Source organism: Triturus cristatus, chromosome 3_2 (assembly GCF_964204655.1).
Source record: "Triturus cristatus chromosome 3_2, aTriCri1.1, whole genome shotgun sequence".
Classification (NCBI taxonomy): domain Eukaryota; kingdom Metazoa; phylum Chordata; class Amphibia; order Caudata; family Salamandridae; genus Triturus; species Triturus cristatus.
In genome coordinates, this window is record NC_140584.1 from 869,997,308 (window position 1) to 870,020,260 (window position 22,953).

At 44.3% G+C, this 22,953-nt stretch overlaps 1 protein-coding gene across 6 annotated transcripts in view; it reads left to right on the plus strand.

Annotated features, from left to right (window-relative positions):
• Positions 1–22,953, plus strand: part of ANKRD13B (ankyrin repeat domain 13B) — a 362,818-nt gene that overhangs the window by 315,513 nt on the left and 24,352 nt on the right. For all 6 annotated transcript variants that reach the window (XM_085649222.1, XM_085649223.1, XM_085649224.1 and 3 more), the window contains 3 exons: positions 7,377–7,534; positions 9,164–9,316; positions 14,017–14,177. In XM_085649222.1, the coding sequence (XP_085505348.1) occupies positions 7,377–7,534; positions 9,164–9,316; positions 14,017–14,177 (472 nt within the window). The remainder of the gene's footprint in view (positions 1–7,376; positions 7,535–9,163; positions 9,317–14,016; positions 14,178–22,953) is intronic.

Sequence of the window (22,953 nt, forward strand, 5' to 3'; positions counted from 1 at the left end):
TGGAATGTCCTCCTATGAGCCCATCATGTTGCTCGGGAAACATCGTTTACAACGCGGGGATTACATTGCGATGCCATTACATCACGGTTTTTACAACGCAATTCGTTACGACGACTTGCGCTAGATGGCGCTCTAGGACAAGGAATAGTATAATTTACTATCCAACACCTTCCCTACTGTACGTAGACTGGAGTTGGAATAGTAAATTATACTAATCCTAAGTCCAGCGCCCTCCAACGCAAGTCATTGTAACGACTTGCGTTGTCAAAACCGCGATGTAATGTACCGCGATGTAAATGTATGCGTTGTAACGTCAGACATCCTGTTGCTCAACCCACACAGTTTTCCAGAGTATGGCTGGGCCAGGGTCAGCATTAATGCTGTCCTTGGCCAACCTATATTCTGGAAAGCCTGCAGGAAAGTATATCCTATCTACTCAGTGCTGTGCATCTCTCTCGCTGTGCCTACATATCATCACCATTGATTCTACATTCAACAAATGGCGATGAAGGTGGATTAACACTATGGAATAGGCCGTTGTGCTTAATAGGGAAGAGTCTGCCAAGGAGCTTTGCTCACTCTGGCAGTGTCCTTCTGTCTCAGGCTCCTTTTCCGAACACCAGAATGAATCAGTTTCTCTTTGCAAAGTGGAGCTAAGTTCACCATAAATACCATTCAACGTGCTGTTCGGAGGAAATGAGTTCAAATGAGATGATTTGTTGTTTTTGTGTCACTCATAGAGCTCAGTTCATCATCTGCATCTTAAGAAGTAAACTTATTCCCTGATAGACATTTTCATAAGTGTCTAGGTCAAAAGAGTCAGTCACAGAAGTATGTCTCTCAGTTGCATATAAGGAGCCAAAACGATTTGTCCAAGCTTCTAAACATGCACTGAACTCTTCTTAGCGCATATATTTATGGTCAATTACAGAATGTGCAAGACTTTGTCAAATTAACATTACCACGACCTATAGCATGCATATTTATGCCAGTATGTCTGAACATAAGAGTTTCCTAAGACATAGCCATGTGACTGCAATGTGTTTTTTGCAGTATGCTATGTGTGCAGATGCTCACAGCATCAACAAGAGAGATGTTTTAGCACCTTCTACTGTGCACAAATGTATGCCATTCTCTAGGGAATTCATCCACTTTCTGTCTTGTCTTTCTGATAGTATGTTTTTTTCAATTAGGACTGTACGGTTGAACTAAATCCTTACTTGTCTTGGGTTGTGCCTCGTATTTGGTGTTTGTGTGACTATGTGATTGGGTAGCAACTGACAGCAAATGCTCAAGCCTCCCTGCCATGTCCAATTCCTTGACCATTTCAAGGGCTATGACATGGTAGGTATAACTGGTGTATTGTATTGTGTTGCGTGTAAAAGATGGCGCAGGGACCTACACCTTTTATTTCCTCGGCTAGCATTGCATCATCGTTTAAAGCCTAGGAAATGCTGGCCTGATGAGTTTAGCCCATATACTTTACTCAGAAGCACTTCTGTCGTGTTTGGAGGTGAATGGTAGAACGCTGTTGAGTGGTGTTTTGTGCTGAGGAGTGTGGGAATAAGAATTTGGAATATAGCTTCGAATCTATGGTGAGATTGTTTGTATAGGTTGTTAGGGTGGAGAACAGTAGAAAACGAGTAGCTTGTAGTCACCAGTGGTGGCTTCTCCGCTAAGGTGGAGGAGTGTCGCCCCACTGCTTGGAAGCAGCAAAAGAAATGAAAAAATAAAATGAACATAACGTATTGTCACTATTTTATTTTGCCCTCATGGTGCTTCAAATTTTCTAACCACTTTTATCTTAAAACTTTAAAACATTAGATCATCTTATCCAGTTTTGATGATTTTGATACTTATTTTGTTTATTCTAAATTGCTTAGGGAATTTTATTGTGCTGTGTTTTACTTGACTTTGAAATTGCTGATACTGCTTGAATTAACACACATTTCTTTGAGGAATTGCCTTCTGCTTGTGGTATAGCTACCAGGGGTTGAGCAGAGATCCTCCAAGAAGAGTGCTCTGGCCTGACCAGATTGTGTTTATTAAGTCGGTGAGGGTCACCATCACCCACATGAAAAACCTAATTTCTGACACAAATAATTAACCCTGGAAAGAGATTAAAGTGATAGAGTTGATTACAGAAGATGACATTAGCTGGTTTTAGGTGTCTAACCAGCATATCCGAAGCCACACACCGATAAGGCGGGTGCCGCGAAAGTTAACTATAACCTTGTCTAAATACATTTTTAGCAGTCTTTGGAATGTTAAGAAGTCTGATTTTAGTTTGTGATGCAGTGGGTAGGTGTTCCTTACAGAAGATATTTGCACATGATGGATTCTACCTCTAAACATCTTACTGTGGCACTGCGCATAGACAATAGGTTGTGAGCTGCAGACATTAGCCTTGCTTGTAGGTAAAGTGGAGACCGAGCATGCAGAGCTTTATGATTGACGCATGGATTTGAAAATGTATCTTTCCATCACTGAGAGCAGTGGAGGGATCCCAGTACAGGTGAAATATGATCGAAGTGATTCCAACTAAACAGAAGACAAGTAGCATGGTTCTGGTCCCACAGGAGTTTGGAGATTGATTTGTTAGGAAAGCCCATGTGAAGGCTGTTGTATCGCTGCCAAAATTCCAGAGTAGCATTGATGGAGCAGGAAGATAAGGATAGTATTCGCACTGTGCAAACTACGTACAGTCTCCAGTCCACTCTTAATCGGATGGATCGTAATCGCTTTCTGAGGGTTACAGTCATCTATTTGAACAATTCAATTGCAGTGAGCCTATTTTGCTCCACAGTAAAGACAGAAATTAGTAAATTTGCAAACCATAAAGGTTTATTAACAAATTAGTAAAGTTAAACTCTCAAATCAGTTAGTTCAATTCTAAATCAATAATCACCGGGTTACCGCATAGCGTAAATCAGCCAGGCACGTCAAATAGGCGATACAAAGTTCAGTTATTTAAAGGCACATGAAGATTCAGTTCCCCTTAAGGGAAATACCCTAAGCTAATCTAAAGTGGAACTTAAAGTTGGGGAAGTCATAAGCAGCAGGTCTCAGCGGGCACAGAATCTCACAGAGAACCAAATGAAGGTTCCATCGAGAAAAGGAGAAATTCACTTGCTCTAGGATGTAAGTCTATAAACAAACATATTAGGAGCTTTGGGTCTCAAAGGAGAGAGAGAATGTCCTCCTGCAAAAGAGGACAAGGACAAGTCTTCTTACTAACTCAGTTCACACAGGTAAACAGGATAATATGTCAAAGAGATACCATTCCACAGGTTCTCACAGAGTAAGAACTATTCTAAAGCAGTGTTCCTGATGTACCTGGCAGATTGGCAGATTCTTCTATCATCACAGCCTTCACAATATCTCATAAAGGAGTATACACAGAGTGAGACTGAGAGCGCACATAGCACACAGAGCACCAGGCCCACTCCGATACGTCCTGAAGCGCCACTGTTCCATACGCCCTCCCACACCATGAGCGCATGAGTCATGCACAAGCTATGAGTGCACCACCAGTGCACCACCAGTGCACCACCAGTGCACCACCAGTTCTCTACTTAGGTTAACCATGTTGTGCCACCTGTCTGCCGTTGTCATGAGGGTGGGGGAGGGGGGCACGGGTTGGATTGAGGGAGGGACTCTAGATCTCTGGTTGTGATGATTATTGTTATTGATTTGTTACTTAGGATATTGGTCCTATAATATAAGAATATAAACTGAACTTGCACTGTTATAATGGATGAGTAGAACCGCTACGAAATAGGGAGATTGTATGTAAACATGATACGATATGTGGATATGTGGACACCACTGACTGTATATTGCTTATCAGGTCCTAAACTGCATATCTATGTCCTTTGTCACGGATGCTGTGGAAGCGGTTTTAATAAAAACAAGTTTTTTAAAAAAAGGAGTATTCACCGCCTGTCTCTCATCCCGTGAAGGTGCTCAGAGACATAGTCCAAACCTGTTAATTGCTACACTACGACCTTAACAAAGAATAACATTTTTTATGAGAACATGATGACTCTGATGCCTAAAACAGAAAGAGAGTTATGCACATCAATCATGAATGCAGCGTTTACTTTAATATGGAGTCAGGCACCTAGGCCCCCGCATGTCAATGTTAGGATGCACATGTTATGATATGTTATGTTATATATCACTTATAAAGCGCACGTACACCAGGTTGGTGTCATGGCGCTGCTCTAAAGATGCCATAATCCTGAACATTACTCATATGCCTGTCTAAAGAGCCATGTTTTTAGAGTCTCCTAAATCTCATATAATCCGTACAGGATCTAATTTCTAAGGGCAAGGAGTTCCAATCTCTAGGGCCTAACACGGCAAACCTAGTTCCGCCGGTACGCTTCAACCTGAACATATTCTAAGTATAGTAAATTAAAAACACATAAATCACTTCTTTCTCTAAATCTAAATGTAGAATAATGTATAGGATAATGTGTGTATATATGCAAATAATGGTTATGCGTTTTACTTAACATATCATTAAGCGAAAACAAAGGGTGGTGACATTGTGTCACTAGCATATTTCTTTTAAATGAGCATCCCATTTTCCCAATTCAGACTGCTGGCACCCAGGGGATTTAAAAGAGTCCAACTTCTCAACGGATTCTCCATTGACATTCAGTTCATGATTTTTCATAGAACAATTCATCTCATAAATTATAATTTTACATTTAACTGTACGTGAAATCCCTGAGCCATGTGGGCAATGAATGCAGCATTGTGCATGTACATAAGGGAATTAGTCTTTACGTTGCCAACACAGTGCTATTTGCCCTGCAGAGATGGCATTTTGGTATCACAGAAGGACTCATGCACCCCTCTTTAGAATACTTAATGTGCACCTTCTGTTTTCATGGTGGTGCATTTGAGATGGGGAATTACCTGCTGTCCATGGAAGCTTTATCTTTTTAAAATAGAAAATACCCACTTGACCTGGTGCATGTCTGTATTACAAAACATATACCAGGCCAAGGCACCATCCAATGGAGCTGGAGAACCTGGAACATCCAAGTGGTAGTGGTCTACATTTTGCACCCCTTTGGCGGGCGCGGGAGCGCACTGTGCAAAAAGGTGAATTGGTATTCTTTAGATCATCACCCACTTGAAGGGTACAGGAATGCACTGCACTGCAAGGCGAGGAGCTAATGTCCCCTATTTGGACATTTTTACTTCTTTGCTTTATTTGGCTGCTCGTCTTGCATCTGGCACAAGGAAATTCGACCACATCATCCTGGTGCTGAGAGGCCTCCACTGCCGACCACAGGACGCCAGAATTCAATTTATTCTTGCCTGTTTGATCTTCAAGGTTCTTTATCAGCAATTTGCCAATTACCTCTACCCCGTCCGAAAGGATTCTGTCGCTCACAAAGATTTCATAGGCATAGATGTCCTAAGGACAGACCCTCTTTGGAACTCTTTCTGTCTAGCTATAAAATGCCATGAAAAATAACTCACTTAAGGAAAAACTTGAAAGGATGTTTTTAAACCTTTGGCTGTTCTTGTAGTGCAATATCCCTTAATGCTCGTTTCCTTCCCTCTGTATCCTTCCACCCTCCATCTCATCTCCTCTCGTTTCCTCAGTTTGGCTTTAAAGCAATTTTTGTTGTCATTCTTTACTGTAAACCTGTGTTTCTTCTTCTTCCTTTCTCTTGGTTTCCACACCTTGAAATGTATGAGGACCCAGGTCTCTACAGTTGTTACTTGCAACGGCCATTGACAGCCGCAGGGACAGAGTTCTGTTTCTTAAAAAGGGCAGATAAATGAACAATTTGAGAGCAGTAGGGCAATGCACTCAGCCTTGTCGGTACACTCATGACTGATGCACGTACGTCTGCACCCGGTGGGGTTGCGGTACTTATTAGTAGTCACACAGCAGGGATTTTCATAAAGATGAGCCGAATGGGGAACCGCGGCTGGTTTAGAGGGATCCCAGTGTGCTAGCCACAGTTCCTTGTAGAATAGGGGTTTTCACGATGAGGCATCTTGTCTTTTGGTGCATATTGCTTCCTCCATTTCCTTTCTACCCGTGTGTAATATCTGCTGGTGATTGCAGGTGGCTGGCGTTGGCATTTGTTTTAGCACTGGGACATATTTTTTATCATCAGACTGGTATCCAGAACAAGGGATGGAACGGTAGAAAAAGGAAACAGGGATACGAAGAGAAAAATAGAAAACAGTGAAGAAGGGATGAAGTAGGGATGAGAAAGGATCTTCAACATTGAGATAAAGTGTTGGTTGATGGAAGAAAGGCATGGAATGGAATCAAGACTAGGTAGCTGTGGTATTCAGCAAACCTGGGCATTTAGCAACATCATCAGCAGAAGAAACCTTTGCTCCTCCCTTAATATATGTCTGTAACAAATAAATGCTTCTTTCTATTATTCAACCTTTTCTTTTAAAACCATGTATTTCCTGTGGAACCACACATTTCCAACTTGTTTCCTGCAACAGGCTTGTCTTTTTGTTTTAGCAATGCTGCGCTGAGGGTATGAAGGGTTTTGTTGTGTAGGCATGAAATCAACTGGTCTATCATTTGAAGATGATGTATGATGCAGCTACCCTTGAAGTCCCCAAACGTACGATTTGTAAAGACGTTGGAGCATTATACGGTTCTGTTTTGTGGGATGCTGATTATTTCGTGGTGGATCTAGTGAGAGATCAGCCAGGGTGAAGGAGATGGATAGTGGTCTGATCAGAAATTTGGAGATCTTGGGAGAAGAGAAAACAATGTAGAAGGGGGAATTTGTCACGTAGGTGACATTTTGTGTGTGTTACGCCAACAGCGTTGTGAAGGAATCTAATATTGTCAAGTGTGAGGATGACTTTGTTGGTGTGTATGTTCTCATGCCTTTAAAATTTCAACTATGGAAAAGAGTTTTATTGGAAAGGGATTGTAGATGATCGTTAAAGAATGGGGAACAATCTGCTTGTGAATTAGGCGACATTTGTTTATAATTAAGGGCAGAGCAGGGCAAGGAGTCCAGGCTATGATGCCTTCCTTCTAATACGGACTGTTTATGTGATGGATTCATAGAAGTATGGAGAGCCCATCATTAAAACCGCAACAGGTTTCCTTGCTGAAGGCTTGAAAGTTGGAATAGGAGTCAGCCGGAACAGTTTAGATGTTGGACACGTATTTGGTGACTGACCCAACATTGCAGAGACTACATGAGAATGCATTGCTGGTCTCTGTAGTTCTTGTCTCATCACCTCTATCTTTCCTTGTTTAATTGTGTTTTGAAGTTAAAACAGTTCAATGGCAATAACAGTTTGATGTTTTTAATCACACAGGTTCATTTCGTCTCTGTTCTTGATCTCCCCCTTTGCAGGTTCAAGGCCAAGCTCTGGCTCTGTGAGGACCACCCTTTATCCCTGGCAGAACAAGTCGCCCCCATCATTGACCTCATGGCCATCAGCAATGCACTGTTTGCAAAACTGCGAGATTTCATCACCCTCAGACTACCTCCAGGCTTCCCTGTTAAAATAGGTTTGTGACCAATATGTGTGTGACATTGTCCAAAGGTTTCTGTATGCCTGCCTCTGGAAAATTAGCAATGCTTGATCCCTTAGGGGTTTTATGGATTTCTGGATCTGGTCAGTTGATACTCAATGGGCATAGTAGTTGTTCAATTTCTGAAAGTGAAAGATTACCAATTTATAAAATAATCCCTAGTCCCCTTTGCCAAAAAACAAGAGAGTAAATGCACATGTACTGCTGTTTATAAATCCCTCAATACTGGCCATCACTCTAGTTCCAAGAATTTCAAATTAGGGTACGTAAGGGAACTAAGGCATAGAGAAAAGAAGCCATTTGGCCAAGGTGTCACATTTTGCTCTAAGAGGTGAAGCACTAAGATCTCCTGCTTCTTCTTGGGCACTAAACTTCCATAATGGAGAAAAAAGTTTCCATTATCCACTGTGTGTGCTTTTTGTGGTTATTTGTAGGTTACATTTGATGCATTGTATATGGAACCATCGTCTCCCTCCATACACACACACACACAACCACACACACACACCTACCGACGTATGTGCAATAGCTGCTTAATGTCTACTATGTCTCACTTACAGCCCCTAGTATCAACCAGAGCAAGCAAAGACAGCAGTAGGGTTGTAGAGAAAGTACCAGACAAAATAGCAACCCACTTCTGTTCATTTCTCTCCACTGCTTTCCTTACTCATACCTTGTAACGTTAAGTACATCATATGAAATTCTCATGTTACATATGAGATTAAATTTTGTAAAAAAAAGAATCTCTGTATGATGTTCTTCCTTTTGAAATAAGGACAATACATATTGTGGTCTCAATTTTTGACAACAGAATAGCACCTATTGTCATCAGAGTGTTTTCACTAAAGAATTGTTGAACTTTCTATGACAAATCTGTGATATATACTTTTCAATATCACAAAAAACTTTGGAGTGCCGGGGTATAGCTATGTGCTACAAAATAACCAGGGCATGGGGCCAGTTGTCAAAGATCACACCATCTATGACAGCTGGACATGACATATATATCAAAATGTACAAGAACTTCACTCACATTGGGACAGGAAATGCACTGGCACTGGGACAGGAAAAACACTGACAATGGGACAGGAAATACACTGACACTGGGACCGCAAATCTCTTCACACTAAGGCATAGATATGAATCCCAGTAGGACCAGGAGAATCAAGTAATGGGAGAGTGCGGCCGATGTAGGAGGGAGGCAGGGAATAAACTGAATACAGAGACAGGCAATGCACTGGCACTGTAACAGGAACTTGTAAAAGTACACAGGAATTGAATACACTCACACCCAGTGTGAAAATTAAAGGTAGCAAACAACAGTCTGCAAATCAAGTTACCCAGGAGCAGCAAGAGATCAGGTAAGTGACAGAAGCAGTTCTGTACACACCCTATATTGAGAGATTTATACTACAGATTCCCTCCCAGTGCCCTACTACTCTTTGTGAGGAACCCTTTTATATCCCCCTGGACCGGTCTATAGGTTCTCTCACAGGTACCTGTCAGGACTCATTGGTATCCCTTACTGAGCCATATCATCACCTTATTTGGACTAGGGGTTTCATCAGTGCATCATATAATATGTAAGTATATGTATTCTAACAGAAATTCCAATCTTCCACATCCTGAATGCCCGCATCACTTTTGGGAACCTGAATGGCTGTGAAGAGCGCGTGAGTTCGGTGCGTCAGAGTCCGGGCAGCGAGGCACCATCCCCCAGCAGTGACTCCTCCAGCGTCAGCAGTTCCAGCTCCATGAGTACGTATCCACATAATTACCAGCGCTGACTTATTTCACATGTAAAGTTCTCAACTCTTGTGTTCCGTGGTGTGACTCGCATCTGTATTTTACTACTTTCCTCCACAAACCCACTAATGTCATCTGCCCAAATGAATTTAGGCTTCTTTGAAGGGGATTTACTCTTTCAGTTGATTTTCTCCGACTTTCCTGATATTCAACTCTTTGTCTACGTCATGTGGTCTCTTCTTCTTCTTAAACAATGTATAACGTGAGTCTTGACATTCATACTGCTTGGGGTGCAGTGAAGTTCTTTGGTGTATTGTGTCTTCTGGCTCATAATCCAATATGGCTGACATATTGTCATCACAATGAAGTGAGAAGAACTTCAGGCGATTGTTGGTCCTTATTTGTTGTCATAAAGAAGGCAATATCACATAACCCTATTTATATTTTTATTAACATCTCATGTTGTCCTTCTATGATGATAAAAAGTGTTGCACACCTGCACTGGCAAGTCAATATGGAGAAAAGCTGGTAGTTTTGGCCACCATTGAGTCTAGTTCCACTCAAGTTCTGTGCCCATTTCTACGTCATTCCCTTTGGTCAGAACAATAGCACTAAAAAGAATGCTAACTGTAAGATGAAGGTAAACACACTCAAAGCATAGTTTATAGTTGGGAGTTTCTGTAGATAAATAAAAGAAGAGGTTAATTTGGAGAAATATTCAAATTATGGTGCTCCATAGTAATCCATTGCGTCACTTGCCATCTCGAAGGCTAGAAAACACCATAAAGAAGTCTGACACCCCACATTATGATTGATCAACTGCCCAAGTTACGAGCTCCAAAGAACAGATAGGATCTCCGGTCTTAGCCGATGCTTGAGACAGTTACTGGGCAGCCTGTATCCTGTGATCCATGTGTCGATGCACACGTTTTCTTGTAGGCTAGTGGCTCAAACCTCGCATTGTGAAGAAGTCACAAACAGTCCTAAAAATGGGTGCTTAGGGACTCATTAGCAACCCAAGGTAGCGGATGTCTGCGAAGCCAGGCAAATGTCCAGTGCCCATTCGAAGGGGCACCAGATACAGTGGAACACGGGTTGCACGCAGGTAAACCAGGCAGGCCTAAATGTTAGGAACCAATCAAGATCCAGCTCCGGCAGTAGAAACATTCCAAAGATCTAAAGCACACACTCACGGTAGGGTTGGAGCAGTGCCAGCTCCAGAGCACCTGCAAAAGGAGCATTCATTGCAGAGAAACAGGAACAGGAAACTGAGAGGCCTGACCTTTCCCAACAAAGGATTTGCAAATCTTGAATTATTCCCCTGTGCTGTCACCAATATGTGAGTCTTCCACTTCTTCAAGAAGTCCATTGTCTAGTAAAGATAAATGCCTAGATTTTGTACATTGTGATCTAGGCAACTATAAAGTTTCTAAGTGCTCGTGGAACTTGGAGATCGCTTGATGGCTGCAAATAACAATGATTGGTCGGATGTCGAAGCTTGGTATTTCATGTGAATAGTATTGCAATAAGTCCTCGCACCTCTGTTAGTGCTGGTTATAGTGCTCCCAGTAGGATTTGGTAATGCATAATGGACCTTCAGTGCTGTCATTGATATGCAAAGTGCTTTTGGTGCTCCACAGAATTTGCTAAGGGGTGCGCTGCGCTTTCATCCAATGCGGCACCTCCGGCCGTGCTCAGCTCATAATCTTTGGAACTTTGGGGGAAATTGTTTCTGAAGCGAAAGTTATTACATTGTTTATGATTTTAACAGCTAGGGTCCGGGTCGTTCAACGTAAGCTCGAACCAAACCCACCAGTGGCTATTAGCTGGAACAAGCAGTTCACTGATAGATATGCGTTGAGCTGTCCCTTGTCAAGAGGAACCCCTCAAGAAAATATTTAAGACAAATGTCGGCTCAGCTGGATATTGATGCGGTGTCTGGTAGATGCGGGGGTCCTTCGATATTGACTCAATTAGCGGCTTACCTTTTTTTGTGTTGTTGGAAAGTTCTTTCTTTTCTCTTTGATGGTTCAATATGGTTGTACGATGCTGTTGCATTAACAGTGTAAAAATATACTGCCAATCAATAAAAATAAACAATTATACAAAAAAAGAATGCTGTATTATCCAGTAAAAGATGAGGGGGCAGATTTATGTTTCCTGGTGCATCCCTGCAAATCAGCAGTGATGCGCCAGGAAAGATGCGTCACGCAAGTTTACCCTTGCGCCACCACAGATGCGCCGCATTTACAATATGGCGCAAGGATAAACAGATGCGTGATGCATCTGATGGCGTAAGGGAGGCGCATTGCTGGAGTCGTGTCGCAAGCACGACACAACTCCAGCAATGTTTAGGGGCTGCCCATACCTAACATGCTGCGTCATGCCTTACGCCTGCTTCAAGCAGGAGCAAGGTTTTGACGCAGCAGCGTCGGAAAAGTGATTGAGTGAAATCTTGTAGATTTCACTGCGTCACTTTTCCGAGGCTTTTTCTGATGGAACGCCCACCCTGCATACATTAAACCTGACGCAGGTTTAATGTGGCGCAGGGCTTTACACCGTGACGCATCTCCATAGATGCGTCACGATGTAAATAGGGCGCAACGTGGCGCAGGGTTTACGCCGCCGTTGCGTCACAAAAGTGACGCAACGGCGGCGTAAAAGTGGTGCAAGTCTAACATAAATCTGCCCCGAGATGTTTTTGCAACTGTAGTTTTAAGAATGACTGAAAATTCCTTAGTTCACTCACTGGCACCCAAAGTAAGATTTAAATCAATGACAACTGGTAATGCATGATGAAACAAGCACTGGCAATGCCAGTAGATCTGGCGTTTATGAGCTGCAACCTGCAGTGACACCTGCACACTGTTTACCCTGCATGCGTGCCTCTCAGTCTATACTCATGACCACTGACCCTGCACTCGCAATGGCGCACTGCAAACAGGCCCACTGCTCATCGTACTCAACTCACAGTGTACTCAGGCATAAGACTCACCATGCATGCACAGAGGCACAAGACTCACCCTGCATGCACAGAGGCACAAGACTCACCCTGCATGCACAGAGGCACAAGACTCAACCTGCACGCGCAGAGGCACAAGACTCAACCTGCACGCGCAGAGGCACAAGGTTCACCCTGCATGCACAGAGGCACAAGACTCACCCTGCATGCACAGAGGCACAAGACTCAACCTGCACACACACAGGCACAAGACTCACCATGCACACGCAGGGGCACATGACTCAACCTGCACGTGCAGAGGCACAAGGTTCACCCTGCACTCGCAGAGGCACATGACTCACACAGAGGTACAAGACTCACCCTGCACACACACAGGCACAAGACTCACCATGCACGCGCAGAGGCACATTACTCAACCCGCACACACACAGGCACAAGACTCACCATGCACGCGCAGAGGCACATGACTCAACCTGCACGTGCAGAGGCACAAGGTTCACCCTGCACTCGCAGAGGCACAAGACTCACCCTGCACGCGCAGAGGCACAAGACTCACCCTGCACGCACAGAGGCACAAGGTTCACCCTGCACTCGCAGAGGCACAAGACTCACCCTGCATGCACAGAGGCACAAGACTCACCCTGCATGCACAGACGCACAAGACTCACCCTGCACGCACAGAGGTACAAGGCTCACCCTGCACGCACAGAGGTACAAGGCTCACCCTGCACGCACAGAGGCACAAGACTCACCCTGCACGCACAGAGGCACTGTTTCCTCTACACAATAGGCACACCACACCCCCTGAACTCACACAGGCACAGTGCTCGCCCAGCACTCAGGCACAAGGCTCACCCTGCAGCCACACAGGCAAACGATTATACTCTCTCTAGACAAGGGACAGCTCAACGCATATCTCACACAGACCCGCACAATCAAGTCCCTTTTGTCACAAGACAAAGCAGCAGGTGTTTGTAGGCTGCAGACACACAAATCCTCTCCTGTGGCTAAGTCTTGAGGCGAGATTGGAAGGGTAAAGGAGGTTCTGCACAACTTGCCCTGCAGTCATGTGGGGTCGGTGTAGACATGAAAATGGAGCGAGAATGGGGGTGTGGGTAGGGTGAGCTTTAACATTAGAGGACATTATAGCATTATAGTGCACTTTACATCATGACCCCACTGGGCTTCACTAAAAGAACAATTGGACAAATATCTGGAAGGTGGTTGTGTGGACAGACAGATGTGTGAATGGATGGGTGGATGGATGGATGGATGGATGGATGGATGGATGGATGGATGGATGGATGGATGGATGGATGGATGGATGGATGGATGGATGGATGGATGGATGGATGGATGGATGGTTGTATGGATGGATGGATGGATGGATGGATTGATGAATGGAGGGCAGTGACACTGGGTGCAGGGGTGGTCAGGCCTGCTGCACACTCCGCTCTGCAGTAAGGGGCCCTCAATGCAAGGCAAAGCCGAACATTCATGGACTTCAGGTGTAGTCTATGGAATGTACATAAAGGTGACCGCCATAGATGGCGCAGTACACTGAAGGGGTCAAAATGTATGAGCAAAACAAATCCTGCATGTCCTTCTAGGTTATGCTCAGCCCCAGCCAAAGAGACACATTTGCGATTTATACCCAGCTCTGTGACTCCAGCCGAACATCTGTTTGTCTGTCTCTGCGGGTGTGTATTTATCTGTTGTCATTTCTGTACCTGCCTCTGTGTCTTTACAGCTTCCTGTCGAGGGAGTGAGATAGACCCGGCCTTGTTCGAAGCCCCGAGTGGTTACAGCGTGGTGGGCAACCACCGGGACAGCAGCAGGGAGGAGGAGGAGGACCTCCTGCAGTTCGCCATTCAACAAAGCCTGCTCGAGGCTGGCAGCGAATATGACCAGGTAGCCTGCACCGCCCTCTGCTGGTTACTGCATGGAACGGACCCCAAGCTAGCAATAATGCCTGATAAGAACAACGGCCACTTAAACCCTTCCAACCCTAGTCTAATCCATTGGGTTTAAAAAGAGGCAACCAGGTTACCATGTCGAACTTCGAAATTGATTAGTGTTTTGTAGTGGAGGACCACCAGAGCAAAAAATTAATAAATCAATACGTAACATATCATCATTTAGTGTGCTGGACCGCCTGGACGTTATTCCCAGTATGCACTCAAAAAACTTTTCCCATTGCTGCAGTAGGTAAGGGTGGGAACTGTTTCTCTCTTAAAAGCATGTCCCCATAGAAGCAGTAGGCAGAAAATGGAAATACCGTTACTTTGGCCATACCTCTAAGGCAGTCGTTTTTAACCTTTTAACTTCTTTGGACCCCACTTAATTATTACTGGAACCCTGGGACCCCCAATGAATCGTTATCGGAATTCTGGGACCCCTATTGAGCCATTACTGCAATCTAGGCACCCCAGCCTAAGCATTTTCGATAATTTGAACCACAAAAAGTAGTAATGAGGTGAATCCTTTGCCCAGACAGTATTAACGTGTCAAAATGTCAAAATCGTGAAGTAATACTATCATCATTAGACCATATAATTAGGTAATAATGCTATGTACTGCATAATCTGCCTTATCTTGCTGCATAATTTAGTCAACCCTGACAGATAATTTGATCCAACCGTACTGCACAATTCCAGTGGCTCTGCTTCTCAGTAACAGACAGAGCGGAGCCCATTAACCAGTAATTATACTGACTCACTGACCCAGTCTGCTGTCCCACTGGGTCTGGGGCCGGCCCATGCTTCCCCTGCTTAAGGCGGGAGTTCCTCTGCCAAAGGCAGTGAGTGGCTAAGAGTGGAAGCTGTTCTACTCCTTTAAATGTGTCCCCATTTCTACAGTATTCAAAATGTTCCAGTCTTTAAAATGTTTTTCCACACATGCAGTAGTTAAGAGCTGTAAGTCTTTCAGCGCCAGATGTACGACCATTAGGTTTAGCGAGTCTCAAATTGCGCAAAATTGCGACTCGCAATTTGCGACTCGCTAAACTTAATGTACAACAGTGTCTAAGACACTGTTTGCGATTCCCAATGTGGTCGCAAATTGCCTGCCTCATGAATATTAATGAGGCTGTCGCAATGTGCGGCCCCATTGGGAATGGTTAGCACTCCCAGGGATGGTGGCCTGCTGGGGTCAGCAGACCACCATGTCTGGGACTGCTTATAAAATAAAGCAGTTCTGTGTTTTTTAAATGCAGCCTGTTTTGCTTAAAGGAAAACTGGATGCATTTAAAGCAGAAAAAGAAAACTTTTTAGTTTCAATTTTTAAGGGCAGACAGTGGTCCCTGGGACCACTGGCTGCTCTTAAAAAATATTTACCCCCCATTCACAAAGGGGAAGGGGTCCCCTGGGGACCCCTTCTTGTTTGAGAGTGATTTACCACCTACTTCTAGTAGATGGTAAACTGCGAGTGTTTAGCAGCCACAAATGTGGTCGCAAAACAACAGTACGTGGCATGGTGACTCGCTATTAGGAAGGGATGCCCCTTCCTAATAGCGAGAGTCGCAAATGCAATTTTGCGAGTCAGTGACTTGCAAAATAGCATTTGTACATGCCTGGAACCTTTTTTGCGGGCGCAAATGGGACGATCCCTGTTTGCGGCAGCAAAAAAGGGTTGTACATCTGGCCCTCAGTCTTTAAAGTATGTCACCACGGAAACAGTAGCCAGGAGAAGGAATTCTTAAAGTATTTGAAATACGCCGCCTTTACATGCAGTACCTAAGTGTGAAGTGTTCCAGTCTTTGCCCACATCGATTGTGATGTCATCAACATGGCCTGAGCTCTAGACAGATATCCCATTGGATGATACATTTCTAAGCCCTCTTCGATAGACTGGAGCTTTTAGTAAAAGAAACATGGGATTTATTTCGCAAGGAGTAGGTAAGGTGCAAAATAAATAGTACTACAATAGAAGACCTGCAACTAAGTATTCTCTAGACCTGGCCTTTCGTGGCCCCAAACCATGGCTGCAGGTTAAATATAATGCAATTCAGTAATATCTATCTCGTATTTTACTGCAACATTAATTGCACTGGAATACTTTTTTTATAAACTGAATTTTATTGTTTTTTGAAGCAAGAAACGACACATGACGTCCCCCAGCAACACAGCATAATACTGGAAGGGCATATTATGAACAACACCAAATCCCACCTGTATATATACATCATAGTAGTCCAACCATAGTACTACAACTATTTACCCCATACCTTTGTATATGAGGCCAGGGTATGCCCCAAAAACATACAGTCTTCTCTTTGGTTGCACACAAGTCCATCGTCTGTTTCCATGCATCTAGCGGAGGAGAAGAAGGCAGTTGCCACCCTTTAGCAATATCTCTGTTTTGCAGTGCCACTCCAACCCCCACCAGGTCCTTGTCTCCACTGTCATCACACACCCCTTCCAGGACTCCCAACAGAATGGGCATGTGGAAGGTGTCAATGGCCCCCCCACCACACTGCATAGTGCCTCAATGTTCTGGCCCCAGTATCTCGCAATCACCAGACAGTCACACACCATACGATAAAAGTGTGCAGGGGTCCCGGAGCAGTGCAAACAGTTTGGCGACTGTAGTGTGCCTGTGCGCCAAAGATGCTCAGGTGTTTTGTAGGTCATGTGCAAATAATTAAGCAATCTGAGCCAAAGCTTGTAGGATATAACCTGTGCTCTGGGCACCATGGTAGCGTCTCCCCAGTCTTGAGTCTTCCAGGAGCCCTGTCCATGGTTCCCACTGGGCACAGAGGGGCGCTAACAAGTCAGGGGGAGGGGCGTATCTTGGTCAGTAAGATGGGGGGATTGAGCTTCAGATTTTCTAAACAATCACTCCGGCATATCATAGCAAAATACATACGTGAGAAGCAGGGCATGAGAGAGCTCAAGGGGTTATGAAAAGGGAGAGCAGTGTGGATTGTTAGGGGTACTTAAAACACAACATTTTTTTAAACTTCTGAACAGAGGAGAGAAAGAGTATGTGTGTTTATTTTTTTGTCTATGTGTGCATATAAAAATCCCAGATGAAATCTGACAGACACCTCACCATACCCGACAGAAAGCAAATGTCCCCAACTATTTTTCAGAAAATACATTTATTATTGGGGTGTAACACCTCTCATGAAGCTCCGCCCCTGGTCAGGGGGCGTGTATTATAAGGGACCAACAGATCCGTGGAAACCCCTTTCTCAACAATACATCCCATAAGGATCTGGAACTCAAGGGTACTACCTTCAGAAATGTTCTCCAATAAACCACGGTGTTGCTCCAGGGCATGGCATAGTTGCAGGTTTCTAAAAAACTGAAATCCATGGAGACCAATCTCTTCCTGCAGTACCTGATAAGATTTAAAGTATTCGCCCTGCCAGGCGGCCCTCACCCTGGAAATCCCAATCTTGTCGCACCCATCAAACCGTTTTAAGGAGGTTGTCTGCTGCAACCACCTACCCACCCACGGGGGGGGTGGATCACCTGCATAACCTTCTGGTCCCATCCCACCTACCGCAGTGCCATACGTCAAGTCTCAAGAACCACCCTGGTGGACTCAGGGAGGGAAGATGGAATAGAAGTGCCATGCAGTAGCCCCTCGCTCTTGTTTAGACCCATCCCAGCCTTCTCTAGCCGAAATGCTGGGTACCCCCATCACCCACTCAGACCCTCGTTGGCCACCAGCAGCTGGGCCGCACAATAATAAAGACACACATCCGCCATACCTAGCCACCATCCCATACATTTCCCATACTCTATATGGGAAGATTGATCAAACCACAAAAAGGCCTGGATTTTGGCCTGTAGCTTTTGCCACCAAACCTGCGGCAAGCACAAGGGATCATTTTTTAAAACATAAAGCAGACGGGGAGGGTGATTATGTTAAACAACGTGGTGCATCCCAAGATAGTAAAAGCTAGCTTCGCCCTCCAACTGGGATCTGATGTTAAGCGGGAGAGCAAAGGGCGGACATTCAAGCTCCAGGTGAGACCAGGCTCCAAAGCCACAGACCAGGCTCGAAAGCCAGGTACCAAAAGCTCAGTCTACACACCTCAGAACGCTGCCTCAAACTGCAGCACCCACATGGGAACAAAAACTAGTTGACAATAAGCCCTAAAGCATCCCCATACAGACCAAGAATCCGCAACAGCTGAGGCATCGTGAGCAATGGGGGCAAAATATAAAGAAGCGCATCATCCGTGTAGAGTGCTATGTGGCCTTCCATCGTCACCCCCCCTTCAAAGCCCCACGCCTGAGCATCTCAGTGAATCCACACTGCCAGTGGCTCAATCGTTAGCATGAACAAAAGTGGCAATGGGGGGGGGCAACGCTGGCGGGTGCCCCGACCAATCAATAATGGGATAAATATTGTACCACTGACCTGCACTTGAGCCTTAGGGTTAGAGTACAGCAACTGCACAAATGCGCGGAATCGAGTACCCCGCCCCACCTTGATCAGCACTTCCTCAAAGGAGGCCCAACTCATCGAAATGAAAACCTTGCCAAAGCCGAGCAGAAGAAGGGCCGTAGGATCCCCAGTTGGGAACGCCGAGGAAGTGCCATACGGACTCTGCGAAGACAGCGTCTTGTACTTCTGTGGGGCATAAACCCACACTGACCTGGATGCACCTGCTGTAGGAGGATTATAAGCAACCAGTTCACTAACACCTTCGCAAACATTTTCACCTCAGAATTGATATTCCAAAGGCTGACCTAACTTAGGGAGATCCACTATAGTCGCTAAATCAAGCTCAGGGGTCAAATGTGCCTTGCCGACCGCCTCTTGGTAGAGTCCAAAAAGATGAGGCATCAATGGGGGCCAGAAAGTATTTAAAATACTCCACGGGGAACCCATCTTGGCCCGGAGTGTTGCCAAAGTTCATATTGCAGGTGCACTGGAATATTTTAAATGAAAATGACTTGCCTCATAAATATCTTTTTCGTTGTGTGAAGCAATCGTTTCATTTGTTATGTCCATCATATATTGACAACATGTATCAAACAAAGGTCACCATATAGACAATACGAATAAAAACATTGACAGAGCTGTGAAAGAGGGGGTGCAGGCCATCAGAGTTGAGGTTCATTGAAAAGCCATGTGTGGTCCACAATGTTTTACTACCCTGAACTGTGCCAAGCAGTTTTCCCAGTCGTAAGACACTCACAGCCAGCTCCCACAACGGACTACTATCCTAACCTCTGTGGGAGCAAAAACAATACCCCAATATTTTAGGACACCCAAAAAATTGTAAACCCCAAAATGTTATCTCATACTGTTCTCCCACTGAATATTGTTGCATAAAAAGACATCCTCTCAGACATCACTTAGCAGAGTATCAAAAGTAAGTAACTGGGGCCACTCAATAACTGAGTTCTAGATCAGGAGAAAAGTTTAAAATGTTTTATTACAGAAATATAAAAATCAAGCTGTACAGAATAAATGCCATGAGGGCTCAAAATGCAAAATTAAATAGAGTGACCAAAAATCTGACATTTTTCGACCTCTCGAATAAGCAGCAAAATTATAAAAGGATTGAACAGCATCCATCCCTAATAGAACAGGAAGGTCTGCAGGAATAATCTGGCTCGCTCCCAGAATCAAGGGATTCTTACACACAATTCTTGCACAGAAAATTAGCCAACGCCACATATTTTGTATGGCATGATGCCATATAACGCTTCATGAGCAAATCAGAATAATTCACGTCAATAACATTATACGTTAGCACTATCTTATTTCTAAGAAAGCAACTTGCTTTTTTTGTTCACTGACATCCAGAGATGTTCGAGCAAAATATGCAACATTTAACAATTGGTGAATCACAAAGTAATAAGACTGAGCTGAGCAACGGAACTACAGTGAAAGAGACCTTGGATGTATCAAGCTATCTAAAAGTTTCGCGAATATGCCTTGTACTAATGACTGTTAGAAAAGCATTACATCATCTGCATTCACTCTTGCAGAGCCTGTGGGGCGACAAGATGTGCGGGGGAATCTGATGGGAGGGAGTAAATGTAGGAGTGAATGACAGATGCAGCAGAGGCAATCATTTTATCCAAAATGTAGGTTTCACCAAAATGTATATAATTAAATCATGAATCATGTGTATATGTGAATAACTGAATCATGTTAATAAACACACGTCTAAATCTCATATTTAACTCATATGAACTGTAAACATTATAATTCATCCTTTGCATATTGGATCTGACATAAATCATTAATACTCAATATTAATCGTTAGACAAAATATAGGCTTTTAGAAACGCTTAATACCTCGACTGTGCAACGCTACACCAATGCAGAGACATCCAGCGAGCTCACACAATGCACCTCTATCTCGAAGGGCTTTGTGAGTTAACATCCCAGACTGAGGTATAGCAAGTGTGCCCATGTCTGCAGCAACACCACAAATACCTTTACAGCATTGAACTACCCACAGAGCTCCAGCGATTCTGCACCGCAGCCAGGCTTGTCAGAAGTTAACGGGTCAAAACTGAATGCGGGCCCTCAGGCATGTTCTTCAGATTTGGTCAGGTGTGATAAGCAGTACCTCTTTCTAAGGGTTAAAAAAACACACTACTTCAGGGAAAGAGAAAATGTAGCTTCTGGCACCATCTAGTGGTGTGCCCACACAACTTGTTATTAACAAAGACGGTATTTATTTATTTATTTATTTAGAAGTTTTATATAGCGCTAGCTCCACCCGGGGGTATCAGAGCGCTTTACATTTGCATAAAAATTATGTAGGACAAAACAGAGCAAATAGTTAAAATAGTGAGGCAATTATACATGAAGGAATAGAAGACTCAGTTGAGCTCATGCCGATAATAATAGTAAGGGTAGCAAAAGGGTAGGTTCAGTGGATAAAAAAGCGTCTGGAGGGATAGGGTATGTGAGAAGGCGATGGAGGGGAGAAATTAGGATAGGAAGAGAGAGGTAGGGTGGAGAGGAGTGGGGGCTGTAGAAGTGGGAGAGGCGAAGGGGAGAGCGGTAGTGTCAAAGGGAGGAGGGGGTGGGTAGCACAAGAATAGTAGGAGAGGAATTAAGTACCCCAGTATTGATTGAGCAAGTGTATTTTAAGGTCTTTTTTTAAACTGATATAGACGGGGGTACAACAGAGAGCTTTGGGGAGGGCATTCCAGAGGCTGGGGGCTTTTCCAGAGAAGGAGCGTGCCTGCGAGGCTTTTTTCTTTAGTAGCGGGGGGACGAGAAGAAGTGCGTTTGAGCTTCTCAACGTCCGGGAGCATCCTGCTTTAGTGAGTTTATTGGAGAGGTAACTTGGTGTCTTTTGATAGAGGGCTTTGTGTGTAATGCAGGCAATTGTATATGAGGATCAGCCCTCAATGGGAAGCCATTTGAGTTCTTTGAGGGCAGGAGAGATGTGTTCAGAACGTTTACAGTCGGTTGTTAGTCTGGCCGCTAAGTGGAGGACAGATTTGAGGGGGGCAAGGTGAACTTTGGGTGTTCCAGAGAGTAGAGCGTTTCCGTAGTCAATCTTGGAAAGGACTAAAGATTGGATAACCGATTTGAAATCTTCCGCAGGAATGAACGGTTTGATTTTTTTGAGAAGCCGGAGTGAGAAGAGTGCTCCTTTTGCCGAATTTTTTATATGGGTATTGAGCGCAAGTTTATTGTTGATGGAGATGCCAAGAGATTTAACTGATTCGGCTAGGAGGAGAGAGCAGTTAAGGGCATTAAGGTCAGTTATCCATGTTTGGATGGGGAGAGGGTTGTTTTTGGGAGAGAAGAGAATGATTTCAGTTTTGTTTGGATTAAGTTTGAGATGATTTGCGAAAAACCAGGATTGGATCTTGGATAGGGCTGAGTTTAGGTGTAAGATATCAGAGTGGGATTTGATTTTATAGTACAGTTGGGTGTCGTCAGCATACAGGTGGTAGTTAATTTTGGCTTGTTTAAGTATGAGGGTGAGGGGTTCCATAAAGAGGTTGAAGAGGGCCGGCGAGAGGATAGATCCTTGGGGTACACCGAGGGAGACCGATGCAGGGCAGGAGAGGTAATTTTGAATTTTGATTTGTTGTTTTCTGTGTTGTAAGTATGAGGTGAACCAGTTTAGGACAGTGCCATTAAGTCCGAAACGATCTTTGAGTGCATTGAGTAAGGTTGAGTGGTTAACTGTGTCGAATGCAGCAGTGAGGTCAAGGAGGATGAGTGTGCAAGACTCACCCTCATCCAGTGTGAGGTGGATGTCATCTACAATGTTAAGCAGGGCGGTTTCGGTGCTGCAACCTTTGCGGAAGCCAGATTGAAGGGGGTCAAGCAGGTTAAAAGTGTCAATATGCTTGTCCAGTTGAATTAGGGCGCATTTTTCAAGGGTTTTGGAGAGTAGTGGGAGGTTGGAGATAGGGCGGAGGATGCTAGGGTCATTAGGGTCGGCTTTGGGGTTTTTGGGGATGGGCGTGATTTGTCCCAGTTGGAGTGAGATAGGAACACATCCAGAAGAGAGGGTGGCGTTAATGATGTTGGTCCAATAAGGGACAAAGATGTGCTTTAGTTCTTGGGTGAGGGCTGATGGGAGTGGGTCTTTAGTGTGTGAGGATGGTTTTAGTTTGGATAGGATGTTAAAGACTTCCATTTCCGTCACAGGTTGGAAATTTCTCCATGCGGCTTTATACGGTAGGCTTGTTGCAATTAACAATCTATAAATGAATTATACTGAAGGCGAGCAGGC